The 15625-nt window shown below is 47.9% G+C and overlaps 1 protein-coding gene across 1 annotated transcript; it reads right to left on the bottom strand.

Annotated features, from left to right (window-relative positions):
- Window positions 1-86: 86 nt before the first annotated feature.
- Window positions 87-15494, bottom strand: HYOU1 (hypoxia up-regulated 1). Its single transcript, XM_049799342.1, has 24 exons — window positions 15325-15494; window positions 15010-15103; window positions 13666-13744; window positions 13227-13381; window positions 13045-13121; window positions 11931-12112; window positions 11210-11325; window positions 10259-10442; window positions 9687-9821; window positions 8695-8777; window positions 8462-8594; window positions 8025-8212; window positions 7608-7746; window positions 7435-7495; window positions 6586-6668; window positions 5780-5968; window positions 5399-5598; window positions 5142-5229; window positions 4399-4521; window positions 3910-4043; window positions 3307-3391; window positions 2639-2891; window positions 1694-1777; window positions 87-1149 (listed from the first exon to the last, which is right to left on the bottom strand). The coding sequence occupies exons 1-24, from the start codon at window positions 15398-15400 to the stop codon at window positions 1088-1090; spliced, it is 3003 nt and encodes a 1000-aa protein (XP_049655299.1). The 5' UTR covers window positions 15401-15494; the 3' UTR covers window positions 87-1087.
- Between the last annotated feature and the right edge of the window lie 131 nt (window positions 15495-15625).

The raw sequence follows: 15625 nt of genomic DNA, 5'->3' as shown, positions 1-15625 counted from the left end.
GCCGAGCACAGAGCCCGGCCGCAGCCCTGCCGCCCGGCGAGCTGTCCGTGCGGCCCCGAAAGGAAGGAAAGCGGTTTTTGAGAGACTGGCAGGAAGTGTACTTTTTATTTTTGGTTGAAGAGGCCAAAATGGAGAACGAGATTCAGATGCACATTCACAGGCGTCCGCGCCGGCCGGTCAGAGACTCCACTCGTGTTTTGCAGCAGCGGGAGCAGCCCACGGCCAAGGAGATGGAGGTTCACAACGAAGCCAGGCCGAGCACACAAGATACCGAGGAAGGAGGACAGTTACGATTAAATGCGCCCGTTCCGTTTTCGCCCAACCCTGTGCCGCCTCTGTGGTCCCTCAGCGGTTGTCACTCTGACTACGAGATGCGCTAACACCTTCCCAGTCTCCTTTGCCATCACTGTTGCCATGTCTGAACTTTTTATTTTATAGCAAACTATATACAGCATCTTTTTGTCAAGTCTCAATTCACGGTTTTCAGACTCTGCTACAGAGCACGGAGAGAGACGGTGTTAACAACAGTCTACGGAAAAGAGACACGGTCGTAGCTCCAAGCACGGAGCGTCTGCCTCCCCAAGTCCGTTCCACCTTCCCACAAATCCAAATGAGAACACACCTCTCATCAGCCAAACTCACACCATTTCTTTAAGCTAGGGCCTCATATGCAAAGACAACACCATCTCAGCTACATACGCTTCTGCATTAATCCCATTTATCTTCACCAGATGTGTCGCACAGAGTTTGTGTTCCAAGTTACTTCCTAAAGCTTATGATGTTTCTTTACTGCTTTCTCTCCACAGAAAAGTCACTTTGGTGACTTTCGTATTCAAACAGAGACAATTTGCGGTGGGCACGCTGCCACCTTTAAACACATAAGAAAAGAAAAACAAGAACCAATTCACTAAGTTAGTAGCGGCAAAATCCCCAGACAGGAAAAAAAAAAAATTTACATCTCTATCCCATTTTGTTGTCAGATTGTTTGTTGTGTTCCATTTACATCATGACTAACCAGGTCCATTATAAAAACAAGAAAGTAACCATGAAATAAATAGATGTTGACACTAGTGGGATTGCAGGGGTGTTATAACTCATCGTTTTTCCTGCTTTCTCCTCCAGCTTCTGTCGTCTTCTCTTTTTTGGACCCTGTGTAACGAAGTAAACTCAGTCACACACTGAAACAGTTTTTACAGCGTACAAAGCAGCGTTGACAGTCCCTGACATTCATTCATTAAGTATTCCAGCAAATGCTCAGTCTATGGTACAGAAGTTGGGGGAATGTGTTGGGTACTGATATTCGGCTCCAAAGAGCTGAAGACATTACTGCCCTCCACCTCTTTAATACTGCTGTCCTCACAATAGGAGTAGCAGAATAAACGCGGGCTGGCACATAAGTTCTTTAACAAAGACACGCTGACAGCTACAGGACTGGCTGTAAACTGCAGCGATGGAGGCAGAAAGCAGCTGCTGAGGCAGGAGGCAGCGGTACATTAGAACGTCACACTGAACAATGAAAATGTAGGAACAGCAAGGAACCAAAATTTTTGTCTTTCTCTTGCAGAATTAACAATTGATCTGCAGTCGGAGGTTCTACCATCTTACTACCTCCTACAGCTACAAAGATGCAAAGAAGCACACAGCTTGCATTGTAGCTACCAAGTTCCAGACCGTTCGTCAAGGATTTACCCACCAGAGTCTGATCCAGGCTCATCATCTATTGCTACTTTCTCAGCTGTAGGAGGTTCCTTGGCCGGGCCAATATCCTCAGGTTTGTCTGTGTCCAAAGCAGAAAGAAACAAAAGTTAAGGGAGAATACACAGGAGACTAGGTGTAGGGAGATTAGCTGACTAGTGGCAAGGTTTACCAACAAGCCAGCTGTGGTGCCTCAGCAGGATTGTAATAATTCACTCCCACAGTGGATCTCTCTACAACCCTCAGAGAAGCGTTGCAGAACTGCTCCTTATTTCTCACTGCCTCTGTCTGCCAGGCTTTACGTCCCTAGAAGCCCTGGAGATTCACTGCTTGCACGGGCAAGTCACCTTTGGAGCTGTGACTATGAGCAGGATCTCTTACTCAGGCCAGAGGAAGCAGCAGGAACTCTGCTGACAAACAGCCGTCTAGATTTAAAAGGACCAGGGCACGCAGAACCAGAGGATCTTAAGAACTTCAGAAAACTGCAAGTCTTAGTGTCCCAAGAGTTGTGGTTTTTTCCTGGCATCCATCTAAGCCACAAACCTTTCTCCTTAACAGCTCGTTCTATTCCTTGATATAGGACACGACCTTGAATACTTGGCTCTGGACACCCGGAACTCATTGATGGCTTACCTTTCTTCTAAGGCAGGCAGGCAGCCAGCCAAAGAGACAGATACTGACTAACCATCCTAGGAAGTTTATAAATACTTTCTGTTCCTTCACAGAAAAAAACCCAAACAAATGGTGGGGGGGAAAGGACACAGCCATCCGTAGGTTTTTCCCAGCTGACTTTGAAAATTAAGAGGAAGATCATTTAATTTTAGAGTTAACTACTGTCTTCACATATTTAGCTCCCTGTCACTCAAGGCAGAGAGAGATGAGTGTGTGACACACAGTAATGATATACTAGGAGTTATACACATGCTCCCCATCTGCTTCTTACCTTCTTGTTTCCCCTCCGTGGGAGGGATAGTGTTCTCAGTCTCGGAGGTTGCTGTAGCATTCTTGCCTGAATCGGTTTTTGTGGTGTTCTTCTCCTTTTTGGGTTTGGGTTTTGCAAACTTGGCCTTATTCAGGAGATACTGCACTTCCCTGTCCAGGGCTGCTATCTTCAACTCTACATCTTTTGACAGTAGGACAGGTTTCTCAGTAGGAGAGAGCTTGTTCTGTTCAGCCAGCGTCTCATTTTTCCAGATCTGTGGGATGGGAGGGAAGAGGTGCTTTTTGAATGCTTCCGGGTTCCAGGAACCACTGCTCCCTGCTACATTTCCACCAGCTTCTTGGTTACCAGACATAGGACAAAACAAAGAAACAAAATCCTCAAAACCCAGTGGCTGCTTCTAAAAACTGCATGCAGCCAGGTTACTGGGCTACACCACCACTCCTGGAGACAACTCTCCACATGCAACACAACAAGCATCGTCCCCCACAAAGCAGTCTGGGGTCAAGGTGGGCATTAGAAAACACTGAAACACACAAAAGGTCTGCTGGTGGCATGGAAACAAAACAGGCACACTCTATTCCATGACCTCGAGTGAAAGTACACGACCGGAAACGCAACCCAAAACTGCCACCCTCACCCTCCCCCAGAATCATTTGATCCTTTATTACCGTTGTTTCATTGATGGCTTTTTCCAGCGTACCCAGTTCCACTTCTGTGAATATCTGGTCAGACTCTGGAATCATTCGGGCTCCCCTTAAAGATAAGAAGAAAGTTTATTTTTGTTAAACCAAACAGACTATACATGGGCAACTCGGTGTTTACCACTCCAGTAATCGCAATAATAAATGGTGACTGCACATCACCAACCAATTAGTACATTTTGCACCCACGCCTCTTCCATCTGCAGGAAACAGAGTCCTAAATCAACCTCTGGATGCTAAGAATGGAATACAGAGCCAACAAAGGCAGCTATCAAGAGAGCAGAAAAACAGGGAAGATGGAAAAAGCTGAGGCCATAGGACCACGAGGGAGAAATCTGCTTGAAAACAGTGTGTACAGTGTTGGACACATCCTGTCCCCCCAGTTTAAACAGAGCTTGCGTGCTTCTGTTAATGTGTTCTGCAGAATCAAGCACAAGGAAGAAGGCTTTTGGTCTTCTTTCCTCAAGAAGTGCTAGTCACTCTCAGACCACAATGCAATTTGGTCAACTTCTGTTGACACCTCTTACATTACCGGCTGCACAACTCTCCTTCCCAACAGCTTGCTCTTACTTGAGAAAGATGGTTGAGTGGTTGAGCAGACTCTCCAGGGCAGCCAGGCGTTCCGGCCACTTTCTCCTTTCCTCAACACGGAAGAAGAGGTTTCTACAAAGCTTTTTCAGCTCTGAAAGCTTGTCTTTCAGCTCCTGCGAATGGGAAAAAGGCAAAAGGAGACAATTAGTTTGCCCACTATCTAACATTGTAAGCCTCAGAAGTTAAACCCGCGGTTTTTGTCATTTTCTCTATCAAATAGGCTATTTAAAAACAGCAAAGAGCCACATGACTAAACTTTACGTGGAATCAACAGGTTACTGCTGGAGCTGTTGAAGGTGCACCCATGGCTGGAAGAACAACTTCATACTAGGTTCTGTTGACAGTGCACCAAGGAACTTTCAAGAGTCAGGTTATAAAGGATCAGGATGGATCAATACTCTATCAGCCTGTGTGGCAATTTCTATGGCAGTTACAGCAAACTGGTATCCCGACTACACACAGCAGTACCTTAGTTGTGGCTGCATAGCCCTCCTCCTCCATCCAACTGGAAGCCTCACTAAGCTTTCTGGAAATTTCTTCTCTCTGCTCCTCTGTTGAGACAAACTGATACTCCTCTTGGTAAAGCTTGTCCTGAAAAGAACAAAGCAAGCGCTTCTGTCAAACACCACTGAGCATGGAAGCATAAAACAACCAGGCCACCCACCTGCAACCGGGCTGGACTGACAACTCTTGGGGTGCTGCCTGCACTGGCCAGGAGATTCTCATTGAACCCTCCTGAATCTGAGCTCCTGCTCCTAGCGTTGTCAGGAGCATGATGGTAGTACACCAGGTATATAGACACATGCGCACACCAGGTGTATGATGGTAAAGCTGCAACAACCAGAATCTCACACACACTTAACATTAATTGCCTCTTCTGTACAAGATTACTTGAGAAGCTGTAGCTACTTTCCAGCCCGAGTGCAATTGTTCCAAAACACATGGGTAAGTGCACATAAAGGATACTGGAAACCCAAAGTTTAGTGTGTTAGACACGCTGAAGGAAAGCATTCATTCTGTGTTGAGAAAACCTCCCGAGTCCACATGGCCTTGGGAGGCCTAATGGTAGCAGAAACAGTGACTGAAAGATGAGACCTGGGCTCTTCAAATCAGCTTCCCCCAGCTCAAGCAACTCCCCTACATTCAGATCAGCCAAGCTGCACATCTACCTGCCTTCCAGGAATTCTCTTTTCTTTATAGCCCTCTCTTACCTGGGTCTCAAAGATGAATGACTCCAAGCTGTTGGCTGACTTTTCTCTTTCCTGTTTCTCTAGATCTCTGACTGTCAAGTCTTGGAGCCTAACGTGCAAAGAGAACAGAAATCAAAGGTAGCAAGCGCCTTTAGATGAGCACTACATCACATACATCAGCTTCTGAGGATAGCAGTACTACGTGAGCTATCACCATTCCAAAGCAATTCACTTCCTTTATTTAGAGCTTTACCCTAGCAGAGCCCTTTCAAACATACTTTTTCATTGAGCTCTTCAGTTCATCCTCCAGCAAGTCAGGCACATCGTTTACATCCAGTTCCATGGTGATCTCATGGACAAGCTTCTGCTTCTTGGGTGCTTTGATCTTCTTCTCTTCCTCCGTTTTGGTAACTGTGCTGTCACCAGAACTTTTAGACAGTTCTTCCTCTTTCACAGTTTCTCTGTTTTCTTTGGGATCCTGTAAAAGACAAAGTATATCCTCAGGCAAGAGAACGTATTTGCAGATTTTGCAACTTTTCAAAGGCAGGGCACTCACAGGGAAAGAAGAATTCCACTGAGTACTGTGGGAATTTTATTAGTTTCAGAAATACTCCTCAGACACCAAAATCACAGTCCTGTTCCTTCAACCTGATGCTCACCTGAGACTCTAATTTCTCGCCTTCTTCCTTCTTCTGTGACTCTGCTCTTGGAGGGCCAGTTTCTGCCTGACCCGGAGACTGCTCTTTCTCTTCTCCCTGCTCGTCACCGGCATCTTCTGCACTGCTTTTGTGGTCTTGCTTCTCCCCCTGCTCTTCTTTACCCGTTTCTGCTAGGCTCTCTTCTTCTTCCTGGCCACCACAGGCAAGCAAAGGGGAAACCAAAACGGTGTTTTTAACACAGGAATTCCATGCAAATCTTTTACAGAACAGATAATCCTCTGCAAAAAATGTACACGTGAAAACCAGCACTCACAGGGACTGCAGCCATTAGTGAGGGACTGTGCTGAGCTAGAATAGGAATTAAGAGTTACTTCAGTGCAGAACATGACTCCATGACCAGGAGCTTTCATCTCACTAGAAAGAAACCTCGTCACTACTGCCAGCGTAATGGCAGCTGTGCCTTTATGGCCCAGGAGGAAGCAAGGAGCCTGCCAGACAGCTGCACGGACAACACACAGGCAGAAGCCTACTCACAGAGCACACAGGATAATTTAGAAACAAAAGACTTCCCCACAAACAAGTCCTTTAACAGTAGTCCACCACTGCTGAACTTGCAGCAAAAGAGCAGCAGTTTCTTCAAACACACACCACATGAAACTCAAAGGAATAAAGCACTTTGTGACAACATTTAAAATCCTGACATGCTGCCAGACACCTTTAATTCTGCTCACACAAATCGCTGCCTCTTTAGCAGCCATAGCAAGACCCAGGGGCTCCCTCCCACTAGGAATTACCCTTGGGCTCACCTGAACCGAGTCTGTCAGGTTCTCTCCAGTCTCTGGCACAGGACCACCACCCCCAAACAGGCTTGAGATGGTATTACCAAGTTCTGCCAATGGGAGACAAAAAAATCCAGAATATTGTGTATCCAAGGGAGGGAGAAAGTAATCTTCAGCTCTCAATTCTTCCCCTCACAACCATAATGATCCGCAAGGAGGTCCCTTTGCGGCGTAGGTTAGCTACGTACACTGCAGGAAAACTCTTCTTTCCCTGACCTCACGTTGTTTTTGCATGCACAGACAAGCTGGGGCCTCTACCCCTACTGGAATATGACCTGAAATTTGTAACTTTAACTAAAAAGCTTCAAGCTTCAACCTGTGGCTGCATTAGCTGTCTCTGCATCTCCCCCTTCACCTCTACACATACACATTTTCAGCTGCTCTCTGTAGGGAAGTCTGTGCTCTAAAACCTGAGCAATGCAAATCACAGATCAGGGCACCCCACCCCAGACAACCAGACAGAACAGTGAGGGGCTGTGGATGCAGGACTTCCCTTCAGGGCAGACCTCCGGAACTGATCTGCTGTGGCTGAATAACCAGAAAGCTACTTTTATTTTTCAAGTTGCAACGCATGCCATAGTCACCTTAGGAGTGTATGACATTTCAGAGCTCCTTGCAGCACCCAGAAGCCACTCGCAAAAGGCTTTTAAGTATTTTGGAGCCGTATGCACAATCAGAGGCTATAGCTAACCATTTAATTTCCATACCCCAAAACAAGGGTGCTTGCTCTGCTCAAAGCAATGATATGTTTTAGTCATCCCAGCTACCGCAGGTAAAACACAACCACCAGTATGAATATCAAAGCTCAGCATTTACTTGTCAGTGTTGACTCCTCCTCCAGCTTGTCTTCCACCAAGGTCTCAAACACAGATTCCACCTTGGAGAGGGGAGCAGAGAATTAGTTTTAAGCAGGGACCATCCATAACAGAGAGAGGGACAGAACTGGAAAATACATAGGCTGACAAACTTCACAACAGGGTGGTTCTTACCCGGTCAAGACTTAGTACTCCACTCTCATCCATGTTGAAGTGAGCTTTGATGCCTTTGGATTCATAATCTGAGTGCTTCTTGAAACTGTCCCCAACTCCCTTTAGCCTCACAGTAGTGAGATTGAGAGAACCAAAAATCCTGATGACACAGCAACAAAAGCAGAGAGAAAACTTAAGATAACAATGCTGCAGAACAGCTAACCACTTCTCACAGTCACGTTTACAGCGATGGACAACTGCACAGAGCAAAGAACCAGCACGGTTTGGTTTGCCTAAGTGCGTAAAACTCTGAGAACAGATCTGCAAATATGCACTGGTGGCCAGTCAGATTTGTAGGCCTGCCTGCCAATAAAATTTTCCAGCTAGGCATATTGCAATGCCATGGAGCTGTCTGCTCAGACACTGGGCTCGACTCACCGCATGTCATCCTGGTTCAGGAAAGACAGATCTCCATAGTTGACATAGAACTCAAAGTCATCTGTGTAGCGGTTGAAAGTGATAACTTTGCGCTGTGGGTAGGGTGCCATGCGCTGGAACAAAATCCTCTTGTTATGCTTTAAACTCTTGGATTTGTCATCCTCTTCAACTTCACGAGTAAACTCCACCTGCATCACAAACGGAACATATGACTCGGCAACTGCAAACCCCCTCTACAGCATTTCATGTCACGTTTCTGCCATGTTTGGCTGCTCTACCTTGTGCAAAACTTGGGGGTCAGGTAAGTATTTCTCAACAGATGTTTCTATGTGCCTGGCTTCTTAGATATAATAGCACTTCTACAATATGGCATATTTTCTCCCAGCGCAGCCCCATTTGCTTGTACCTTGCACAAGAGGAAGAAAGCCAAGGATTACCTGGATAGGAAACACAGCAGCATCCCGAACAATGAAAGGCTTCACCTTAAAGGCTTTGCTCAGAGCAGCTGCCTGGTAGACTGCACCCATAGCAGCAGCCTCATCAGCATTGATATTCTTGCCCAGTTCTTCTCTATGAAGTGAAAAGCAACAGATTGTCAGCTTTGCAGCCGCTGCCATAAACAGCAACTTGTCAATAGGAGACAGACTAGAAGGGGGCCTCACATACTCACTTGCCCACAGCTTTCAGCAAAACCTCCTGCACTTTGGGGACCCGTGTGGCACCGCCAACTAGAATCACCTGGTCAATTCCATCCTAGGGATTGGAAACAGTCACCTTGTCTTGAGAAAGCAATTTTGGAGAGCTAAGTTCAGGGCTTCCTTAAGCTCCTTCCCCGGTCACCATGCACTGGTGTGGTGCTTTGAGAACACCCATGCTACGTCCTGCCATCCCAGTGCAGGTCAGTGCCTGACAGATCTCAGACAGGCTGACACAAGCCTTGCCAACATGAGGAACCTGGAGTCAGGTTTGTCAAAGAGGGACAACGTGACCGCTGCTTCAAGCCACCTGAAACATGGGACTTGATTCAAAATTAGACAGACTACAGTTTAAGGCCAGAGGAGCCAGTTATTCAGACAGCAAGGTGGACCAGAACAGATGGAAACACAGACTCTGAGAGGTGACTCAGTGTCTTGCATTGAATACCAGAGCCAAAAGATGCTCAAGAGCGTCCTGGCACCCTGGCAAGCAAGCATTTAACAATGCAGTAAGTCTCTCCAAAGGACTGTATCACATTTGGTCCAACTGTGATCCACAACAGGGCTTCTAAAGGGAGTGCTCAAAGGAGAAGCCTGAACAGCAATAATGCTGTTTCCAGGCTCTTTGAGATAAAACTTCAGAAGAGCAATCAGAACCAGCATCCGAGACAAAGAAAGGAAAGATCAGTGTTTCAAACCTCCAGCCCAAGAGTAAAGTTTTTTAAGAGAAAGAAACGCCTCCTCCAAGTCCTTTGTTTCTGGTGGATAGCGCAGGGAGCCAATGACAGGCTCCTGCTTGACACCGCAGCAAGTAACCTCACTGCAGCAGCAACACCACTCTATTACGACAGCAGGCATCTGTACCTCTCAGCAGCGCCAGTAACGCAACCACCAATGCTTTGATCGTGACACAACAGCAGCTCTGTACAGAAAAACTTCAGGCTTGTTAACGCATTCCTAAACCTACCATGTTCATCTCTGCACTGCTCAGAGCCTGTTGCACAGGTCCTGGGACTCGCTGGAACAAGTCAGAGCACAAATCCTCAAATTCTTGCCTTGAGACCTTGGCCTTGAAGTCGATGTCATCTAGTAGCCCCTCAATCTGTCCAGAAAAAAAACCCCACCAGAATTAAGTTACTTGTGGAGCATTCTCCAAGCAAAATCTTTGCCTGACTTGCCACAGTGTGCAAAATGTTCCAGCTTTCTCAAGGCACTAGGACCTGACTGCGCTCATCTGAACCCTGCCATTGCTAAGGTGACGAGAAGATGGAATGCGGCTAAAACAGACAGCTTCTCTCAGCAAAAGTTTATTTATTTACCAAGCTTCACGTGACTAGCTCTCATCCAATCCACTCATTTAATCGCCAGCGGTACTAAATGGGCACAAGTTGAGAGTGCCGCCACCACCTCTGGAACACCAGGAGCAATGCTCTTCAGCATGCTGACGCTGCAGAAGGACAGTGTTCCTACGCAGCTGTCCTTAACCCACCCCACCCTCAGACCTAAAAAAGCTGGAAAGCCTATGACAGAAGGTCAGACCTGTGCCATGTGGTCGGCATTTGCGCTCAGGACAGTTTTCAGGCGGTTGGCTTCCTTCAGTAGTTTGGCCATGGCCCGGGGATTCTTTCGGACATCTTTGGAAGGGTGCTGACCATTAAAGAGTTTTGCCAAATAGTCCCGGAGACGAAGCTCCATCTCTAAACCTCCGAGTGTACGGTCAAACCTGAGCAAAAGAACAAACAGAGATGTAACAACTTAAAATGAGTTGAAATACAAACAAACTTCATGTATTATTTCACAAATGTGCAGAGCAGCAAGTGGTCAAAATTAGTTGCAGTATTACAAGCTGTGATTGACTGTGAAAGAACAGTTGTTCCAAAAATAAAACATTATAATGAAACAAAGAAAAGAAAGATTCATCACCACAATAGCCTCTGAGCAAGAAACTTCATTATGTTTACAGTAAAGGCCTTATTGCCAAGCATGTCAAACTGCTGAGAAGCCAAAGGATAACTGTCTCAGCTCCCAGGTATTTTCTTGGAAACAGAAGTATAAATGTTTTGGATTTAAAATTGCTGGGCTGGCAATTCGCAGCACCCCCCTTCTTATTTGGCAAACACGCTGCATTTTCATTGCTCTCTAGAAGGGTATTCTGCTTTTTCAAGCTGACACGCTCTACTTCTGTAAGATTATAGGAAATGGAATTACGGTAAAATGGCTTGAAGCTATCAAAAAAGCAAGCCCAAAGCAAATTAAGTATACTGGTGGCCTCCTGGGCTCCTGGACGTTCTCAGTTATCTTCTGCACAAGATGGTGACACCGGAATTATTACTAATCAGAGCCTTCTTGCTCCAAACGTTTCCCACTCTGCCATCCAAATTACTGTGCTGAAGCCTCACTGCAGAATTCCACATTCAGAAGAGACTGTGAAACAAATGGTTTTTTTTCCTGAGACCTGTGGGTTTTGCGCAACTCATGTTGAATTCTTACCCAATGCCCTGGATCTGCAATTGAGGTTGGGTTCCCGAGTCCTTAGTTTTCACTGTCTGATAGGTAACAATAGTACAAACGGTGCTTCCTGCTCCCATGTCGTAAAACATGATATTCTGAAAAGAGAAGCTGGGACGGTGAAGCAGAAACACCTGGATATCCCCCACAAGCAAGGAAAGAACCCACTGCTGTCTGAGCTTGATACAGGCCAAGACTATCTGCTCCCCTAGCCTGGCTTTATACCGTAATGACAGAACTCGTACTTTGATCAAACACAGGAGATGTTCAGGGTCACACTTGACATAAGCGGACAAGAAAACTTTTTTCATCCATTTCATAGATCAGAAAAAAAAGCTTTCCTCTTTAAAAGTCTCTTCAACATCAGGGAAATCAAGTATTTCAGAGTCTGGCTTTCAATACCTTAGGAAATCACTGCTGTTATTATCCCCCTACTGTTGATGGGCAAGGAACAAGCACAGGTTTACAAAATGGGAGCTCCCAGCCACCTGCCCTCACTCCAGAAGCGTTCCAGCTTCACCACAAATTCACATAGGGGTTTCGTCTCTTCCTCTTTTTGATGAACACATGAGAACAGTGGAGACTGGTTGACTAGCAGAGTCCAATTCCTCACAGTTAAGTCCTTGTGATTTTATCTCCAGCACTTTCTCCCCCACATGCAGGCACTTGCACGAGACTCTCCACATCTCCCAACTGCACCTACCTGCGCGGTGGCATTGATGTCTTTCCTCCTAAAAACTCCATAGTTCAATGCTACAGCAGTGTTGTCATTGATCAGCTGCAGCACCTTCAAGTCGGCCATGCGAGCGGCATGCAGAACTGCTCTCCTCTCCGCCTGGTTGAAGTAGGCAGGAACAGTGATCACCGCATCCTTGATGGGCTGCTCTGAAAGAGTTGCAGGGAACATGTTTTTCCATCAGTGTAGCCATGTGCAAAGACTGGTTATAACGGGGTGATGGTAGCAAAGCCAGAGAATCCATGATAAAGACTCATACAGAATGCAATCCTGAAGCAGCATCAGCAGCCAGAATCACTAGGGATGAATCTCACTGTGTCTCACTGCAACCAAGCAGATTTTGCAGATTCTTGCAAAGCCACGTGCCTACTGACCTCTCTTTCACATGTTAGGATGCCTTAGAGTTCAACAAATATTATCTTCATGGAGCCTTACTTTATCACCGGATTACGTTCACTCTCCAGAGTCAAAAGTCTTTTGACTGGCTTTAGTATTACTAACCAAACAACACACAGCCTCCTAGTTATGATCCAAGTCAAACACATCAATGAAATTCACCCAATTTTCATTACTGTGGTATTTCACTAGCAACACAGCATAGCAAATGCATGACAGTCTCTTATCTGCTCACAAGTTTCACAAGAGGGCAGTTTTTACTCTTTCCTTGCAGTTCAGCTCCAGCAGCAAGTCTCCATCTAGATCAGTTACAATGCAGACTTTAACAGAGTCACTTCCACCTTCCCCTGCAGTTACCCACCAACGTGCTTCACATGTGTCACTGAGAAAACGCTTTACTCTCTTTTTCCAGATTGCCCGTAAGGCTCCTTCACTGCAAGGTTGGGTGAGATCTGGGGTGCCTGCCCCGAAGAATAGGATTAAGACCCCAAACTCGCATCATATTAGAAACAAATGACAACTTGATAGCCACTAAGTCTTGCTTAAAACCTACAGCCGAAAAGACCCAACGTCCTGTTTCTAAAAATCTGTGGGTTTTCAAACACCTTTAGTCTCTGCTCAAATCCTATAATATACAAACGCACGCACGCACAGACACTGTAAGAAACAGCTAAATCCTTCCAACCTGCAAATTCCTCAGCCAGACCACGTGAATAGTTCAGGACCATCCCCAGCATCTCCTCTGGAGAATACTGTATCGTTCTACAAGAAACAGACAGGAAAGAAAATTACAGCAACAACAGAGTCAGCTGTAGAAGCCTGGTAGCCAAAGTCCCATCCACAAGGAACCCAGAAGCAGCCACTTACTGGGATAGCTTGAAGATAACGGTCTGCCTCTTCTCATCCTTCACCAGTTCATGCTCTGGGAATCGGGCCTGGTACAGCGCCACGTGGGGGTTATCAATACGCTTACCCAGCAGATCCTGAAAGTATCTGAATGCCACCTTGGGGGTCCTTATGGACTGTGGAAAGAAAAAGCACATCACCCAGCTGCATTTCTTCGGCTTTGCTGTTGTCAAACAAACCTGTCCTGAGCTACGTGGCAAACAACTTTTGCTATGGGAGGTAGGAGCACAAGACCGGCACACAAAGAGCCAGTACAGAAAGCCAGTAACACACCAAGGAGACGAGAAGAAAGAAGTAAAGCTTCCTAGCTCAGACATTTATCATGAAGGACCCAGCAGCGGGAACGTATATCTTGCGCACAGAAACTGCAGTTGGCGCAGTGAGTAACAAGAACTCTTACCATTCCTAGTGCACTGTCACCAAAGAGACGCTCGTTCTCCTTCAAAGAAACAGCCACAGGTGTTTTCCTTCGTGACTCCCTGTGTAGAAAGAGAGGAATAAACCAGTCGAAACAGGTGAACGTTCAGTACAGAGTCCCTAGTGAGGAAAGGCATTGTTTTCATTCCAGAGAGATTAAGGCAAGGTGCTTGGATACCACCTACAGAGATGAAGGCCAGCCTCCCCTCCATTCATCTGAAGGGCTGTGATAGCAGCACCTCCTTTCAGAGCTTTCATACCTCCTGATGCTCCTCATGACACAGGCAAATAACGGGCTTTACCGAAACATGGACAGACATCTTTCACATTCACAGTTGAAGCTGTGGTGAGCGGATTGTTATTTCTCCCATAAGACAAGAGAACAAGAGGTGACACGTTTCTGCTCCAATTCACGCGTTAGCACACCAAGGTGAGTATTTCGCTACGATAACTACTATGCTGTCCACTATGCTCAGCGCACGCTACCCACGTCCAAAGGTCTCATAACGCATTGTCAATTCTCTACCATAAGGCTACAAAAAAATGAATTGCCATGAAGAAGAAAAGCTCACAAATAGCTTTCTGGAATGTGCTGCTTTGTACTTAGACAGGACTTGCTTTACTTTTGCTTTCCTCTGCTAGCAAGCAAGGCAAGACAGTTCCCTCATTCTACCAATGACTGCCAAGTTTCAGGGTGCTGTGTGAAAAATCCATTTATCTCCAGTCTCTCAGCCTAGACTCCCAGAAAACGAGGATGGTCCTGACCGTACATCCTCTCCCAACTGCAGGTTTTTCATTCAGTGTCTCGGGGCCGGGCCGCAGCCACAGCAGCCAAGTGCTTCACAAGCAAGTATGGGTTTCCGAACAGTTGCAGGAAAACAAACCTGCCTCTGAGGTCCTCTTTGGAGAACTAAGAATCTTACTTCTTCTTACCTGGACAGGCAAGAACGCGCTACTGTGGCCTTTCACATTTGAACCGCAACGTGCCCTTAACCACACGGGCTTTCAGCTGCTTGCTCGCAAGGCCCCCAAAGCGCACCCGAGCACCCCTAAGGCAGGGTTCGAAGCTGCCCTGCTGCCCTGCGCGGTGCTCGGCAGCTGCTCACCCGTGGCGGGAAGCAAGGCGGAAAACGCCGAGTTAAGAGGATGAGCGCGTTCGTTCCCCTCACGGCGGGGGAACAGCGATCGTTCGGACCTGGGCGCCCCAAATCCCCGCCTCCGGACGGCACTTGCGGCGATGTTCCAAGCCGCGATAAGAGGGAGGGAAGCCCCCCGCGGTACGTCTGCGGTATCAGCGCGGGGACGGGCTGGAGGGGCAGCCGCTTACTTGTTTAAGACGATCTCCATCGGCACCCCGGGTTTCACGATGGCGATCTTCATCGACTCGCTGCCCACGTCCACCGACATCACCGCCACGGACCCTGCAGCACGGGAGGGGAGAGAAAAAGCCGCCGGTGAGAAGCCAGGCGGCACCAGGCCAAGCTTCTTCCAGGCACCGGGCGGCCCGGGACGGCCCGTAAAGCCGGACGGGTCGTGGGGAGGGAAGGGCGGCGGGAGGGGGGGCAGGGCGGCCCGCTCACCGCCCCGCGCCTTCCCCGACAGCCGCCGGCACCGGGCCCGGGGGCCCCGCCGCCCCACGTACCCGCGCCGGGCAGGCGGCAGGAGAGCAGCAGCCAGGCCAGCAACCAGCAGGGCACCAGCACCATCCCCGCCGCCATCTCGTCCCGGCCCGGCCCGGCGCGGCGCGGTCCGGCCCGCCGGCAGGTGCTGCAAGCGGCGGCCCCGGCGTCTCGCGCAACCCCCGGCCCGGACGCGGCGCCAGCTCATTGGCGCGGCCGCCGGCGCCGGGACCCCGCGCGCCAATCCCGGCGGCCCGCGCGACCCCATTGGGCCACGTCGGGGGAAGCCGGAAGCGACCACGACGGGAGCTTCGGTCCCATTGG

This window comes from Accipiter gentilis, chromosome 5 (genome assembly GCF_929443795.1).
Source record: "Accipiter gentilis chromosome 5, bAccGen1.1, whole genome shotgun sequence".
Classification (NCBI taxonomy): Eukaryota; Metazoa; Chordata; class Aves; order Accipitriformes; family Accipitridae; genus Astur; species Astur gentilis.
This window is presented reverse-complemented; position numbering and strand designations above follow the sequence as displayed.